General features: G+C 43.1%; 1 protein-coding gene across 1 annotated transcript in view; it reads left to right on the forward strand.

The window, feature by feature from the left end:
* Nucleotides 1–7,593: 7,593 nt before the first annotated feature.
* Nucleotides 7,594–17,882, forward strand: part of PLEKHD1 (pleckstrin homology and coiled-coil domain containing D1) — a 36,495-nt gene continuing 26,206 nt past the window's right edge. The window contains exon 1 of the mRNA XM_063117586.1: nucleotides 7,594–7,780. Within this exon, the coding sequence (XP_062973656.1) occupies nucleotides 7,632–7,780 (149 nt within the window). The 5' untranslated portion in view covers nucleotides 7,594–7,631. The remainder of the gene's footprint in view (nucleotides 7,781–17,882) is intronic.

The following is a 17,882-nucleotide window of genomic DNA, read 5'->3' on the forward strand; positions in this document are numbered from 1 at the left end:
GTGTGCTTTCCCTACAGTATGCGTTACTTCAGTTTTTGCATCGTTTTGCTCTCAATGGTGAAATGCAGATCTTATAAAATAGTTTTAGGAGAACCCTAGGAAAAGTACAATGGCATCAGCATATTTTTTCACCCTCCATGAGTTTTTGCAGTTCCATAATGGTCCAATGCAGTTCTAGGCTCAACATATGTTTAAAAATATGCATTAAGAGAAAAAAGGGCTTAAATGTGTATTTTGAAAGAGAAAATTAAATCCAGAATTCTGACGAGTGGAACTCATAGAAGGGTTCTGCTGGAAGAAAGGGGAAGGCATTTGCTGATTCTTCTCCAGAACCTTCTTGAAAAGCTGCTCTGGAGGATTGGGAATAGTATAGGAGGTCATGAGGGCAGGGAAATTGGCAAAGAATCACCTTCATAATAATCCCCTTCATCTTAGCATAGCCCTCAAAACCAAACTCGGAAGCAACTGTGGAGAAAGTCTCCCTTGTTTGCTTTTCAATTTTAATGTTGTTTGTAATGCAACTTGGCTTTCTTGCTTACAGTTGACACTGCATCTACAAGATGGAGTGCTTAAGAGAAAGTACAGGTTGGGGTTTTCTGGTTATGCTACTGATAGCAAATAGGATGCCTATCATGGCCTGAGTGATGATGCTGGTGGAGATCAGACTGACTAAATTTGCTCTATATTGGAAAGATTCAAACTTCTAATTTGCTTGTATCTGCTGTCTGCATAAACTCTAGAATACAAGAAGATCCATGCTGCGTTACAGACTTAAGCAAGCTGAGACTACTTGTACTTTGGGGTCCCATGCACATTTACTCCTTCACTGAGCAACTCTCTGTAGGCACATGCAAGCAATTATCTCTGCAGGTCTGCATAGAAGTTTCAAAGAAATAATTATTCAGGTTCTTGTGTTTGGCAGGGTTTTGCTATGTTTACTTAACTGGAATGTACCTTGGAGAGCATAATGGATCACATGGAAAGAGTGGCCTGTAAGCTTTATTGAACATAAGCTATTTTATTACATTTATTACATTTTCCCCTCTTGCAAGGAACCCAAGGTGGCTTACATGGTTCTCTCCATTTTATCCTCACAACAACCCTGTGAGGTAGGTTAGGCTGAGAGTCTGTGACTGGCTTAAAGTCACCCGGTGAGCTAGAATCCGGATCTCCCCAGTCCAGCACTCTAACCACTAGACACTGGTTCTCAGTGTGCTCTCTTCAATGGTATCCTTCATTTGGAATGGTCCTAAATGTATGTACTTGTCACAGTGATCAATTTCTCTCTGCCATGTAACCATGTGATTTTCAGTCTGTAGGTAAGGAGGTGCCACATTAATAGAAACAGTCATAGCATTGGTACTGCTGGAAGGCATGAGTCAGGATTTCCAGTTATAACCTAAGGGTTCCCATTAACCTGATAGCTTGCTAACAAGCTTGGCAGGCAGGCAGGCTTTATGTAGGGTTTTCACTTTTATGACTGCTTAGCTGCTTCCTAATCCTCTTCTGTTCACTCTTAAAATGTAATAGTCCTGTGAGCTAAGCAAGCATCAGTGGTGTTGCCTGTCCAGGTAATGGCTGGGGAGGGGGGTATCTTGCTCTCCCCCACATCAAAGTCCTGAAGTTCTGGGGATTAATTTTGATTAATAAATATGCCACTCATGGTGTGGAGTGGTGGACATTTGAGGAACTAAAAAGAAACATCTAGAGTGAAAATTTTCAGACCATTTTATCCACCACAGAATGGGTATCTCAAGACTGTGTGCACTTCCCCACTTTTGCACTATGTGCAAAGCTAATCCTGGATGCTTTCCTCACCATCTCCCCATGCAAACCCTGCACAAGATGAATGAACATTACATGCCATGCCTATAATATGTCACAGCGAAGTGCCCCGGAGGACCCACTGGCTGCTCCTTCTTCCAACCTGATGATTAGAGGAGAGGAAGTGAGACTACATGTCTTTGCCCACTTACTTTCCCCAGTTCTCACCTGGACCCAGCTTTATGATTGGCCTGAGGCTCTTAGCTGGTGAGAAGGTGTAGGTGTCAGGGAAAGAAAAACTGACCTTATGATCTTATGTGGAGGGGGGGGGGAACGCTGACTCTCCCTGAGCCTGATGGCAAAACCAGAGGAGAATTTGAAAAAGAGTTTGTGCTCAGAACAGCAAGGCTTGTGAGAATGGAGCATTAATGTGGCCTCAAACAATGATTGTCAGTACGTGGCAGTTAATAATGGTAGCCAAGCAACGGCAATGCTTCTAGGCGGACTGTTAATAGCACTAATCATTGTTCTTCTGCTGTAAACTGTAACTGCCTTTCCATGCTATCGGGAGATATTATGCATTTTCTGTATGTACATCCCACTATGTTCTATCCACACAAGTAACCTTAGTGCTACTCTTCGATCTTTTCCCCTCTTTTTAAAGGGGTGCAGTTTTGACGTAGGTAGTAACTTCTCAGGCACCTGAACCAATCTCATCTTAAAATAGATTTGCTATATCCTTTGTAGCGGAAGCCTTTTTTTTTTGGTTTTATATTTAATCTATCTTTTAAGCAGTGTGTTTAGAACCCTGATTATGCAGTACACTTGTACAAAACAGTTTTAGATTTAGCAAATCCAAAAACAAAATGCACACATGCAAGCAAACCTCAAAAAAACCTGAAAAATCCTCCTTTTTCAGCTCTCTCTGACTGTGACAAATTAAGTGTAGAGAAATCGTTATATATACACTTGTAACCAGCCCTTGGATTTCTGAAGTCTTTTATGTCAAACCATGTCTGAAATCATATTCCGAGTTGAATAAAGGCAGAGAACAATAGAGCTGGTTCTCATCCTGACAAAGGAACACTGTAACTGGACAGGGATACATGGTTCCAGTAAGAGCAAAAATGGACATGAAGACGAGGCTATAATTTGTCTGACTCTATAAACTGTGAGCGTTTCACAATTTCTTAGCATTGTTAAAAGTGAGAACTAGTGGTTTTCATCTATTCAGTTCATACAGTTATCCATGTGCTTATATGGCTACACTACAAACTGCTGCCTTCATTTGGGGAGTTGGCTCTGCAGGAGTAAAGCTTGCTCAAACCTATGATGGTCAAATCCACCTCTAGATCATGGCTGGAGTGCATACTTCCACTTTTCTGTAGTGCTGTTCTGCATATAGCATATTTGATATTCCCTTGTCCTTGTGTCTTCACAACAGCTCTGTGTGAACTTGCGGAACAGGTTTCTCTCTTAACCTGAAGGTCACACAATAAATTTCATAGCAAAGCCACAATCATGTGAGCCCTGTCCAAGGATTTCCATTCTGATAAAAGAAAAGAAAAGAAAGAAGGAAACTGGGATTCCTCTCTATTCGGCCCTGGTTAGGCCTCATCTAGAGTATTGCGTCCAGTTCTGGGCTCCACAATTCAAGAAGGACGCAGACAAACCGGAGCGTGTTCAGAGGAGGGCAACCAGGATGATCAGGGGTCTGGAAACAAAGCCCTGTGAAGAGAGACTGAAAGAACTGGGCATGTTTAGCCTGGAGAAGAGAAGATTGAGGGGAGACATGATAGCACTCTTCAAATACTTAAAAGGTTGTCACCCAGAGGAGGGCCAGGATCTCTTCTCGATCCTCCCAGAGTGCAGGACATGGAATAATGGACTCAAGTTAAAGGAAGCCAGATTCCAGCTGGACATCAGGAAAAACTTCCTGACTGTTAGAGCAGTGCGACAATGGAATCAGTTACCTAGGGAGGTTGTGGGCTCTCCCACACTAGAGGCCTTCAAGAAGTAGCTGGACAAGCATCTGTCGGGGATGCTTTAGGGTGGATTCCTGCATTGAGCAGGGGGTTGGACTCGATGGCCTTGTAGGCCCCTTCCAGCTCTGCTATTCTATGATTCTATGATTCATGCCCACTTTCTGTGAGGCACTCTGTGTCTCCCTCCATGGAGTTTTCTACATGAGGCCGTTAATCCACTACATCTACTTTTGTTTTGGTCACAGAATTGAGATCCAAGCACTACATGAGGAGTGTTTCCTTTCCTGCTTCTTTGCTACATAATCTCTAGGTCACACCGGGGTCGGCCTTAGGGATGGGTGAGCTGGCCTGGGGCGCAGAGCTGAGGCAGGTGCCAAGCTGAGCTGAAGTAGGCGTTAAGCTGAGTTCAGTGGCTGTGTTTTTTTCAATGTACTCTCCGGAGTGAGCTACAGTGGCAAAAGGCAAATGTTCATAACCTTTCTTTCAAGGTTCTACAGGTTGTTAACACTCATTGATCTTCTTTCAATGAGCATTAAAGTATCTTCCTTTGTCACTTTCCACTTTGGTGTCATTTGCGCTAGGTAAAGATCAGCAGAACACACTCTACTCTGAGGTAACGTTACCAAGCACTTAGCTCTTCAACTACTGTAAACACTAAAAGAATTATATAAATAATAAAATTAAGCTGTAAAGGTCAGCTGGATTGCTTTTCATTTATAACTTTCCTTTATTATTTTTAAAGATAATAATAATGGATATTCTGTTCCAAAAGGTAGGAATTAGTACTATATATTAATACCTGTGATGGTCCTTCTGTGGTGCATAATGCACTGCCCCTGCTCAGAATGTGGCTTTTTGAACTTTGGCTTGTGCAAACTGTATCACAGTGGCTCAGAGATTGGGTTTTTGAGCAATGCTGTTTCTGATGGACATCACACTTGCACCAGGCCCCAAGGTGCAAACAACTGGCAACCCCCAAGGTTGTCCCAGACTTGCGCCCACACTGACTCCTAGCCCCTCCCAGCACTTGTTACTTTCTCCTGAAATTCATATTTGAAAACCTTCTCCTCACCTCTCATTCTCTCTTACTGTCAACGATGTCACGCTCTCTCCGGTCAAGGAAGCTCGTAGTCTTGGCTTTATATTTGATTCCTCGCTCTCCTTTATTCCTCATATCGAGGCAGTAGCTAAATCCTGTCGTTTCTTCCTGTATAATATTGCCAGGATTCGATCATTTTTGTCTGTCTCTTCTGCCAAGACGCTTGTTCACGCACTGGTTATCTCTCGGTTGGACTACTGCAACCTTCTTCTCTCTGGCCTTCCTTCGTCTCACATCAGTCCGCTGGTCTCTGTCCACCACTCTGCCGCCAAGATCATCTTCTTGGCCCGCCGCTCTGACCATGTCACTCCACTTCTGAAATCTCTTCATTGGCTCCCAATTCACTCCAGAATCCAATATAAACTTCTCCTGTTGACCTTCAAAGCTTTTCACGGCCTAGCTCCTGCCTATCTCTCCTCTCTCATCTCACACTATTGCCCCGCTCGTGCTCTCCGCTCCTCTGATGCCATGCTTCTCGCCTGCCCAAGGACCTCCACTTCCCTTACTCGGTTTCATCCTTTTTCTTCTGCTGCTCCTTACGCCTGGAACGCTCTTCCAGAACACTTGAGAACTACCAACTCAATCACAGCTTTTAAAACTCAGCTAAAAACTTTTCTTTTCCCTATAGCTTTTAAATATTGAGTTTGTTCTGACTCTATACTGTTAGCTTCACCCTACCCGGTGCCTGTTTACACTTCCCTGTGCCTGTTTGCATTCTCTTTCCCTCCTTATTGTTTACTGCAACTTTATTAGATTGTAAGCCTATGCGGCAGGGTCTTGCTATTTACTGTGTATAATCTGTACAGCACCATGTACATTGATGGTGCTATATAAATAAATAATAATAATAATAATAATAATAATAATAATAATAATAATTGTATTCCTAAGGTCAACTGTATATTACCCAGACACGAAGATCCCTGATTAGGGCATTTTGGAAGGGTCAGAGCATACTCGGGACTTTTCATTTGCCCTTGGGGTGTTTATCAGGAACAAAATGTAACACTTGTCAGTAATGGAAAACATTGTTTATGTAAGAATGGTTTTGTTTATGGGACTTGTGATCAGTAGATTACCAGAATAGCACAAATACACAAGAGGAAGTCATGTTTTCTTTTGCTATCAGAAATAATACTCTGCTTTCCCCCTGCTCTAAAAGAAATTCACTGAAAGCGCTGCTTACAAACAGGAGCGAAACTAGAGGGTCCTGTCACCATCTTTTCCCTAAAGCTTTTAAAACTTTTAAAGCTTTTAAAGCTTTTAAAACTTGATGTTACTCGGACTTTCTACTGTTAGTTTTACCCTACCCTGTGCCTGCTTACCCTACCCTGTGCCTGCTTACCCTACCCTGTGCCTGTTTGCATTCTCTTCCCCTCCTTATTGTTTTACTATGATTTTATTAGATTGTAAGCCTATGCGGCAGGGTCTTGCTATTTACTGTTTTACTCTGTACAGCACCATGTACACTGATGGTGCTATATAAATAAATAATAATAATAAAAGAACCCATAGAGAATGACAAGTGCACAACAAATGCTTTGTGTAGAAAAGCTCCATCTCTCTGAGCTGTTTCACTTGGATGTTCATGTTTAAAAAGTACAATGTTTGTTTCTGACTAGAAGGAACACAAGAATTGCCTTGCTGGATCAGACAAAAGGCCTATCTAGTCAATCATTTTGTTCATACAGTGGCTGACCACAAGCTCCAATAGGATGTGAATACAATAGCATCCTCCTGCTTTTAAATGTGGAATTGCTACACATCCACCTGCCCACCTCTCAGACTCATACTAGGCACACTCATGTAGGGGCACTGTTGTGAACTATGCAGGAGGCTTTCAGACAAGGCTTTTATCTTGCCATCACCCTGCCTCATTCACCAAAATGTACCACATCAACCTCTACTTGTAACCCCCACCCCTGTTTTCCCACCACTTTTTTTTCTTAATGCAAAAGAAGTCATTAAGGAAGAAAAGACAGAGTAGCTGCACAATGCTTTCGGATTGGTAGCCCTAAGAGCCGTCTATGTGGAAGATCCCCTGGGTGGCCACCATGGCTTCCATCGAGTGCCGAGAGTGCAGAGGTCTTGAGCATCTTTCGGCCTGAGGGCCAAATTCCATTTCAGAGAAAGTCTCCAGGGGTGAACTGGGCCCAAGGCAAAAGACCAGCATCTTTTAGCTGAAAGCTTAGTGCCAGCAGCTATGCCTTAGGAAATACATTTCGACCTTTTAGTGCAGAGTGGGGGAAGCTGCCAAGCAATCAGTGGTTGGGAGAAAGGGGGCGTGGCCTGGGGAAAGGGGTAGGGCTACCTGGGGGAACCCAGAGGGCTGGATTTGGCCCCTGGACCTGGGGTACTGCACCCCTGAATGCTCTGTGAAAAAGTCTTTTAAGGTGTAATCCTATGCATGTTTAGAAGAAAAAAAAACTCCTGCAACTCCCAGCACTGAGACGTTGAGTTTGGCCTGCTCTACGATTTACGTGCTCGTTCCCGTGCTGTGAACGAGACAGTCTTCAGTCTGGTCTGGTTTGGAATGTTCTCTCTCTCTCTCTCTTCCGTGTGTGGAATGAGGAAGCTCTCATCATCTCTGCATCAGGCAGGCAAATATTGACTGAGCAGTCCAGTTATTGATTCAAAGCCTGGCCTCTGCCTCCCTCTCCCTCTGCAGAGTGAGTGCTTACGTCCTTCTGGTTCATTGCATTTAATCAGATTCCCTGAGCTGCGGAGGCAGAGAATTAGATTAAAAAAATCCCTCTCCCTCGCTCTCTCCCTCTCGCTTGACAATGTTCACTTCTAAATCCAACTCTGTCTCTCCTTCTCCGTCCATGGAACCGGCCGATTCGGACGCCTTGGATATCAGCACCAAAGTGCAGCTGTATGGAGTGCTTTGGAAAAGACCCTTTGGGAGGCCGTCAGCCAAATGGTCCAAGAGGTAAGCTGCAGAATTTGCTTGTGAGGAACTGCAGTTGCAAAGGAAACGCTCTGGGATTGGGGTGGGAGCGTGGAAGAGAAAATAGGGTTCATGCTGGAAAAGCCAGAAGATCAGGGATAGCCTTGGAGGGAGTTTCAAAGCCTGGCAGAGGGTCCAAGAGTTGAGGGGAGAGCTCAGAAAGGATGTAAAGGCAGAGTTCAGCATCATGGGCACCTAGGATTGAAGAAATCCAAACAGGTTTGCTTTTTTGGCTAAATCTGTAGGCTAAGAACGTGGCAATCAAAGCCAGGTGTGTGAGAGAGAAGAGTATATATTCATTTCTATTTGTTCACTGCGGTGGTATCGTAGCTTGAGCCAGCTGTAGGTAGGAGTATATGTGGTCCATGGAGCACTTTAGTTTTGATGCCACGTATTTTTAATGGAGTGTGATGCTAAGTTGAGCAGGGGCCTCTGCTGCCTCTTTTAGGGAACAGCAAGAGTTAAACTGAAGCTGGGCCAGGACCTGAAGTGGTTTCTTTTGCTCCCGTTTTGCTGAGAGAATGTGTAAATTCAATTCCAAAATGCTTTTTTGAGATCGCTGTTGGCATGACCGGAAGCAGCTTTTCCCACTCTGTCGTCCTTCAGATGATTTGGACTACAACTCCCACCATCCCCTCCTGAAGCTTTTCCTTGAGAAGTTTTTTTCCAGTTCAGCAAAGATGGGCTTAGAGGTCAGGTGTTGGAGCTTTTGGATGTGAGAGCATTGTAGTTATTGCCAGCTATTGTTGGGAAGTTGGTAATGGCCCTGGTTGCTAGCTGTGTCCATTTTATTCTATACAATTATCAGGTTTCAGAAGTACTTGCGTAGATTCTATGCAAAAGGTTCTTTTTAATGCAAGATGTATTGCACTACTAAACATGCCCAGTAGCATTTGAGTAACAAACTGAGTGTCTGTTTCCCCCCAACTTTGTGCATCATGAGATTATTTATAAATGTACTTAAATGTATATCCCATCTCCTCATGAAGGCACATAGGATACATATATAGGCTTGGATCTAGAGTTCCCAGAAGCAAAACTCTGCTCACAGGATGCTCCTGCTGGAGGAAAGCAGGGAGCTGATTTTGAAGATCCGTCCTTCCCCTGCAACTGCTTTGGGACTCCTCATGAAAAATGCCTTTGGAAATGTAGGGGACACTCCGGAACGGTGTGTGTGTGTGTGTGTGTGTGTGACGCTGGGCTGCAGGTGGAAGGGGGAATGAACAAATATCACCTTCCCTGCTCCAGCCCCCATTCCTCTCTGTCAGGAACATCCACTGCTGGATCCGTCCAAAGAGCTTTGGTTATTGGGAGGTATAGAAATGTCATAAATAAACCCTAGGTCCCTCCTGCAAACAGAAGGAGCCCTTCCATTTGCAGATGGGCAACTGTGGATCTAACCCTTTATCTGTTTCATTAAAATACACGCTTATATATATATATCTCCATTAATGTACAAGGAACTTTCAAGAACGACTTAGGCAAAAAACAGGTCTAACTTGAAGAGAAGACAAGCTACATTTAAAAGTGTGTGTATGTGTGTGTGTGTGTGTGCGCGCGCGTAGAATGTAAGATGGGGAGAATATAAGACGGGGGTAGGCAAGGGAGAAACAAAGGTTACCAAGGATTTATGTGAGCAAATGTAAACCGGCATACACTGGCTTTATTTTGGGTGAGTGGGGTTGATGGGAGTTCTAGTCCAACTTCTGGAGGGAGGATATAGGTTCCCCACCCCTGAGTTAAGCCAAGGTTGTCGCTCCTTGGTGGAGCACCTGCTTTGTATGCAGCATGTTGCAGCCTCAATCCCTGGCATCTTCAGGTAGAGCCGGGAAAGGATCCTGTGTGAATCCCTGGAGAGCTGCTGCCAGTCAGCGTTGACAATACTGAGCTAGATGGGCCAATAGTATGAGTCAGTATAAGGCAGCTTCCTCTGTTCCTGCTTCATGGAACAAGCGGGTTTGAACTAGGGTTCCAAGGACAAGAGAGAGGTGACACCACAAAGGTACTCTGTATGGTTGTTCCAGGCATAAAGAGCAGCAAGAGGGAGAACGGGTGGAGTTATTTAAGAGGGAACAGGACAGGGGTGCAGAACCCAGGGGCCAAATCCAGCCTGTCTGGGGTCCCAAGACAGGCCACGTCCCCTCCACCCTTTCCCAACCCCACCAAGCATTGGTGGTTTCCAAACTTTTTGCACTTTCCCCCTCGATTCTGAAAGGTTGAAGCCTCTCCTGAGGTTAAGGCCATAGCTAGACAAGGGCTTATCCCGGGGATCGCCTGGGGATTATCCCTGTGCATCCAGATGACGCACAGGGGATCCCGAGGGCAGGGAGGGAGGATCCCTCCATTTCCCTGGGATTTTGCCCTACCCTTCTAGCCCACTTTTTCTGTGGTCCCGGGCTGATCCCGAGACCATGGAACGTGTGGCTGGGCGTTGCGGTTTGTCCTGGCTCCTTGCGAGCAGCCACGCATGGGGCACAGAGCTCCTCATGAGCTCTGTGCCCATCTGGGGTGGGGTGGGGTGGGGTGGGGTGAGCGGGGAAAAGTATTTTTTAAAAAACCCACTTACCTTCTGTGCACGCTCTGTGTTCTTTAAAAGAAAAAAATGGTGGCCGCAATGTTGCGTGCCGCATCTAAACCAGGGTGACGATCTCACGATCATAAAATTGCAAGTTAGCCTCCCTCCAATCCCCCTCATCTAGCTGTGGCCTTAGATACAGGCAGTAAGGCTTTAAGCTAAAAGATGCTGGCATTTTTTTTTATTTTTTTTTTGGTATTTTGGCCCTGTCCCTTCAGCCCTCAGGCTGAGAGAGATTCAACACCTCCGGCACAGAAACATAGGAAGCTGCCTCAGGCCGAGCCAGGCCTCCCATCCCTGTGCGTCTGGGAGCTCACTGCAAAATATCCCAGATGGTGGAAATCCTGCCGACAAGCAGAGGGAAGTTTCAATAACTTCTGAAGTAGGAGCCACTTGAAATGTCCGGAAACAGGGAGATTGTGACTTGAAAACTGCACTCCTCCTAGAAATTACCACTGAGTAAATATGGACAGGCATGGCAGGATTGTTATGGAAAAATAAAGTGTTGTGTGGCACAATTATTTTAATTCTGCTTCCGGCTGACGGATAAATCTAGATGGAGGTATTTAACTACTAATACATAATTTAAGAAATCCTTACTGTGGCAGCGGTAAAGTACTCTAGTGTGGAAAGGGTCTCTGTCAAGGAATTTATGGTTCCCGTCATCCTTCTTTTGTTCCATAAATTTAGCATTACACAGGTTTGGCTAATTTGTAATGAGAAGAAACGACAGCCAAAGTATTTTATGTTTATAAGTAAGCCATGTTTAAAAGGACAAAGTCATTGGGTGGGTGAAAGAAGCTAAGACTGACGTTTATCCCCTGTGAGCAAGAATAATAAAGGGCAAAGATTCTTTTGCAGTTGGCCCAGAGTCATTTCGTTCTGACCCAAACTCTTCCCCACAACTCCAGCCTCTGAGTGCTATTACTAATTTAAAGTAGTTTTATTGCTAGTGTGATAAAGAAACACTCTTACATTGCCCAATAGCAAAAAGCTCTAATTTGCACCAATGGGAGTTTTTATGTATTGCTAATTAAAACGTGGGAGACATTTTTATTGGAATTGGTGGGAGGTTATACATAACCTCCCTGTGTGCTGCCATCCCAAATGCAAGTTTGTGTTTTATATTTCATTTTTTATGTTACTATAGGAATATATAGGCAGTGTAGATTTGAATAGAACTTAAGCATGACTTTGAGCAGCCTTGCATTTAAGCACTCGCCATTGGCAATAAAGAATTGCATGCAGGTGAGTGAATAGGCTGGAAAAGGAGAGAAGGAGGGCTCTGTCTGCACCCAGCACAGAAACCAAGCCGGCTGCTGGAGTAGTGAAACATCCGCATAGAATCTGCATAGGTCTGCTAGAAGTGGGATGGAGCTCTCTGTTCTTCCTCTGGCTAGTTGAAATTTTGCAGACTTCTGTGTTTGTGCATTTATTTGCAAGGTTGTCTTAAAGGGGCCGTACAACTGTCATGGTGTGCCGTTAGCCTGGAGAAAGACAAAAAGCCCCTTGAGATGTGGAGTTGGTAGGAAAGCCCCTCATTGTATGACCCACACAAGAACATTGCGGGACTCAATTGTGACTCAGAGTTTGCGAAGCACTGTGCTATACTGCTAGTAGCAGAAGTTGCAAGGTTTTGTAAGAGTTGGTATTGATTAATCAGGGGAAACATCTGAGCAAATGCACGATGTCCAGACAGGCAAGTGCAATTAAAAACTGGAGTATAGCGGTATCAGCAGGTTATCTATCTTCCATTACAACATATCGGTGCCCAGCATATGTAAATGGCTTGGAAGCTAGTAGACATGATCTTGAAAACTGATGCAGTATTAAGGTCCTACAATGGTATTAGTGCTACTTGTGGAGTTTCAGAAGCTATTATAAAAAACACCTAGAGTTCTTAGATTTATAATAATAAAATATAAATAAATAAAACAAACATATTAAGTAAATAAAACCCCAACCCTCCAGAGCAGTTTTTGTGGGCCCATGGGGTGTGTGGGGGAGAGGAGGATTAATTACCTTATTCTTGATTCTGCTGATGGAGGTAGTTTCATCAGCAGAACAATTTAATTGGCCTTTACCCATATGTCATAGATTGGTCATAGTTAAAGACTGAAACAGGGGGAAAGCAGGATATAAATCTGATAAATATACAAATTAAATAAAAAGGCACAGTTTAAAATTATTGAGTGCACGTACCAGGATTCCTGAGAACATCCTATTAAATAGTGGGCTAGATCCAGAATTGCATGGAGTGGAACTCTGCAAACTGGGTGTGCCCACAGATGGGGTAGGGTGGGGGGGAAGGGCTTTGTGGACAACTCCCCTTTCCCCTGCAGCTCCCTCTTATTTATTATTTTATTTATTTATTTATTTATTTATTTCATTTCATTTTATTTTGTTTCTATACCGCCCAATAGCCGAAGCTCTCTGGGCGGTTCACAAAAACCGGTTCCCTCTGCCCCCGAAAAGCTGTTCCAGAGGGTTGGAGGCACTGAGCAATGCAGGAGGGAATCGCCAAAATTGCCTCCCCCTGTCTTCTGTCTGCAGGAGCCTCCCCTGGATCTGACTCACTTCCAGGAATGGAAGGATTCCTTCCATTTGCAAAACAGGTCTGGATCCAACCCAGTTAGTCTTTCAAGTGAAAGGAAGGCAGGACTCAACCCATTTATGTAACTGGTAAGGGAGTTCGGTGAAGATCAGGTACTCCGCCTACCAAAAGCAGAAGTACTTTCAGGGTAATGCAAAACCACTACTGGATACAACCCCCGGGGGCTTATATGTCATGAGCCTAAGATTCAGGATCTGAAAATGCAAATGCACATATCACATGTATTACAATCCACTGAGCATCTCCTGGCCTGCACGAATCCCTATTTACTCTATGTCAGCTGATATTCTCAGAGGAATCTTGTCTATATTACTGGGTTCCACTTTGTGCCTGAATTCAGCAAGACAAAATTGGGAGTCACAAATATGTGCCATCCTTTCCATTGGTAATGACACGTCTTCCACCGGGAGCATCTTCCATTGAGTGCTAGGCATCTGATTTTTACAAAGTTCCTTCAGTCCTGTTTCCCCACGCTTCTGTTGCCATAGTGTGTGACCGAAACGTGTGGGTCTTAGCCTCTCTGAGAGAACATGCAGCAGCAGTTTCAGATCTGAACAACCCTAGAGGCTCTGTTGTTCCACTTTTACAAGAAGTTCCCCAAACGATGAAAATCACCCCGACATCAATTACATGCTATATGTAGTACCTGGAGCTATTCCAAAAAACCAAAAGAAAAAAGTGAGTATAGTTAGCTCCAAGGCCCAGCAATGATGTTATAATCTTCTGGGAACACGGCTCTTTTGTGTTTTCAAAACACTTTATAAATATTACCTCACTAATGTCATTGACTATGCATATTAGAAACAAAAACATTTATCCGTGGAAAACAGGCTTTATGAGAGCTGATCATGATATGACTATCAACAGGGTATTTAAAAATATATTTTAAGCTAAACATTTCAGCTTCCGGCTCTACAGTAGCTGTGCTCTTTAAATAAAAATGTTAATACCTCTCTCTCTCTCCACATACACACTCATACATTCTCTCCACATAAGTCAGCTTTCCCCAACCTGGTGCCCTCCAGATGTGTTAGACTAAAACTCCCATCATCCCCAGCAAGTATTAACAGAAACTGGTACTGAGAGGCATAGTGCCTTTGATACTGGAGGTAGCATATAGCCATCAGGGCTAGTGGCTATTGATAGCTTTATCCTCCATGAATTTTAAAGCTGTCAAAGTTGATGGCCATCACTACATCTTGTGGTAGCAAATTCTGCAGATTAAACGGACGCTGTATTAAGAAGTACTTTCCTAAATCTCCCACCTTGGATGGCCCTGGGTCCTAGTATTGAGATTATCATCCATTTTTCCAAGCACCTCTACTGTTTAGAACTATTTACTATTGAGCTAGTCAAGGTCACACTGAGAATCTCTAAACCTCTGCCAGAAGCCAGCAGGAGTGTCTTATGTGGCCATGGACACTCTTAATGTAATTATTCATAGAATCATAGAATAGCAGAGTTGGAAGGGGCCTATAAGGCCATCGAGTCCAACCCCCTGCTCAATGCTGGAATCCACCCTATTACCATCTCTATGATAAGTACTCCTAAACATGATGGCTTCCTGCTAGCATTATCAACACTCTGACTGTGGAAGTGAATACAGTTGTTACATGCACCTATTTGTGAGTTCTTTTGATATCACTGACGGTGAATAATACATGACATGTCCAGAGCAGTTTTGGAACTGTTATCAAAAGGTTTTTGTTTGTTGATTTTGTGGGGACGGGGAAGATAAAGGTTGATCTATTACTTGCTTTACTGGCTCTTGGGTTCTTTAAAGAGCTTTTCTGCACCAGTCCTTTAGAAATTAAATTGACTGGACCACAGGCTACTTGCAGTCTGGTCTAGTCAATTCCACCATTCCATTGACTTTTGAAAGGTAAGCAGCGGCAGTTAGGAAAAGGAAAATGGAGGAAACAGGCTCTCCAAACCTACATTACCTTTGTGTTATGAGTATACTAATGCTGGATCAAGGCTAATGCTCAGAAAAAACTAAGTGGGCAGGGAAAAGTCCCTCCTATTACTATACAAACATAGTCATCATCACTATGTAGCCCCCATACTTTGTCCTGGAAGCATTCTCAGATCTTTTCCAATTGTAATGTGAATGTCTTTAAAGCAAGTGATACTATGGATTGTGGCAAAATTAGCAAAACAAACCTTTCAAAGCAGGGCACAGATAGTTTCTTTCCTAGTGAGGTCTGTGCAGCTTCAATGTTATGAAATATGAGATGACCCATAAAATCCATAATGTAGCTTGTCTGTCTGCTTGAGGTCTGAACTTTAAAACTTCATTAAGGGCACAATCCTATGCATGTTTAGTCATGCTGGCTGGGGAATGCTGGGAGTTGTAAGACTTTTTTTCTGTCTAAACATGCATAAGATTGTGCTCATAGAGAATCATGCCAGTAAAAATAAGTTTGCACTTTAAAATAATTTAGAAATTTTATTTTTGATAAAAGAACCAGTGCTGTGGCAAATGGGCGGCTGGGTCATGTGTCTTAAAACACAAATATGCGCATTTAGGTCGGGGTAAAGAACCCATATAGACATGCCTCTAGTCTTTTAACTCTGCTATTTTAAATCTGCATTTTAAGGAGTCCATCACACCTCCTTTTTTATTCAGTTTTCATCCACGGTCTCCTCCGCCATTTCTTTAGCGAGTGGCGTGCCAGGCACTTTCACGTCTGTGCGTTGATGCGCTCTTTCAGCTCATGTATCTTCTCACCTGGAGTGTTACTATGCTGGCGAAATCTCCCACCCCGCCCCCTACATTCTGCTTTCCCCTGCAGTTGTTTATTTTTTTAAAAAATTCTTTATTTCTGCCAAATACAATAGTACAGCAGCCTGAAACTGTTACAGTAAAACAACACATGATTCTTTCCCCTAAGATCATATTAAACAAACTCCAAGGAAGAGAGGCCGCTTGTAGGAAGCAGGAGGGAGTACATGGGACGAGACTGTTGCTACCCCTTGGCTTGGGAAAGGTTTACAGGGGAGGAGGAGCAAACATTTGTTTTGCTTGTTTCAAAGGGTGGGCAAATTAACAATCATTTTAACTAATTTCTTTTGTAAAGGTGATTGGGTCCCCTCCTTTGCTCCAAGGTAACCCAAATACTTAAATATGCTTAATTTTTAAAGATAAAGAGCTCAAATGCAGCATGGTGATAGCTCTTAAGGAAGGCTTTAGCCACCCCAAGTTTGAATCAGATCGGTTCATCCCTTGATTTTAAGGAATTTTTAAAATGGAAATTAACAAAAATGCTTACTTCTGTGTAATTTTTAAAGCTAAAGAGATCAAAATTGGCACAGTGATAGCTCTTAAGGAGGGCTTTCAACATGCCATGTTTGATTCAGATTGGTTCATCCCTTATTTTTTAAGGAATTTTTAAATTTTCGCCTCTTAAACCCTTTTCCTCATAGTCCACCAGTGTGAAGGATCGCTTTTCCTTTCCTTTGATCATGGGAAGCTGTGCATCTCCAAGTTCATAAACTACAGATCTGCTTACTTGAGTAAATCCCATTGATTTCAACTGCATTTACATCCAAGTCATACTAAAATCAGATGCATGCTTACCTTTGAGTAAACCCCATTGAACAGAGTAAATACATATAGAACTGACTTTTAATAGTGTAGTCACTCGGAAGCTTTTTTTAAAAGTCTAAAACAGCAAACTGGAAAGAAGTCCTCTGCAACCCTATGTTTACTTCTGAGGTCTTACTTCTGTGTATTGCTCAGTTTTATTCTGGTTGTACTTTCGTATTCTGGTTTTATATTCTGTTTTTATATTCTGGTTTTAAGCTTTCATGTTATATTTTATGCTGTATTTACAGTTTTAACTTTTGTAAATTGCCCAGAGAGCTTTGGCTTTGGGGCAATATAGAAATGAAATAAATAAATATGATTTCTCAACCGACTGTGGATCTGCTGGTATGTACCACTGAGGGTCTGTTTCTAGAACCTTCAAACACTATTGTTGCTCCCCGCTGATACGGTATTTGTGCACATAATTTCATGATGGCCAAAAATGATTTGTTCAGTCCATTGGATCCGATGTAGCAGAACCTCAACCTTTTTAGAGCAAACATCACTCCATTTGATTGCACTGAGTGAGGCCTTCAAAATACCCATGCTGGCTGCTTATGCCTTTGGCAGATTATGGGAACTTTAACAGGAAGTTAAAATGGACCACTTCCTCTTTGTTGGTGTATGGGCTTTTCCCTTTTCAGAACTTGGAACTTCAGCGTTCATGTTGGGCTTTTGAAGGCCCGCAGGGGAGTGGCCTGCAAGGCTTGACCCTATCCATCCTTTAATAAGGCTAGCCTGACAACGCATCAAGCTGGACATTGCCATTTGTAGTAAGTTTCTTGTGCTAGTCTGAGTTTTGTCTCAAAAATAGTATCTTTTGCCGTTATTTGGAAGTTTGCATGTAGTTTTTGCCTGCCTTTACTGGGCTATATTATGCAAACTCCAAGTTGGCACTTTGACTTTGAGATAGGGATGCAGCAATTAGCAGTTAATGAGCCACTGTTGACAGAAATGGTTGTGGGCTAAGTTATTGGGGAATGATAGAAAACAGCTATCCAAGCAGGAGCTTCTAGGAACTTGAATCAAGAGAGGCCTTTATTTTGTGTAGACAGAAAATGTCTTTCTTTTGCCAAGACTGAGAATTGGAATTGCGCTGAAATATATCAGCAATTAAAGGCAGGCAAGCCCATCACCTAAAGAAATATTAGGAGCTGCAAACCTCTCAAGCTCCTTTTGTGGCTGTTAGTACATTCAAAGCAAATTCCCAGCTTCGATAATTACATTTCAGATCCCCAGACAATGTCAGTGGGTTCTAAGACTCAACTTACCACACTTTGTTCGCGTTGTTGTGCCGTTTTCAAAC

Source organism: Elgaria multicarinata, chromosome 2 (assembly GCF_023053635.1).
Source record: "Elgaria multicarinata webbii isolate HBS135686 ecotype San Diego chromosome 2, rElgMul1.1.pri, whole genome shotgun sequence".
NCBI lineage: Eukaryota > Metazoa > Chordata > Lepidosauria > Squamata > Anguidae > Elgaria > Elgaria multicarinata.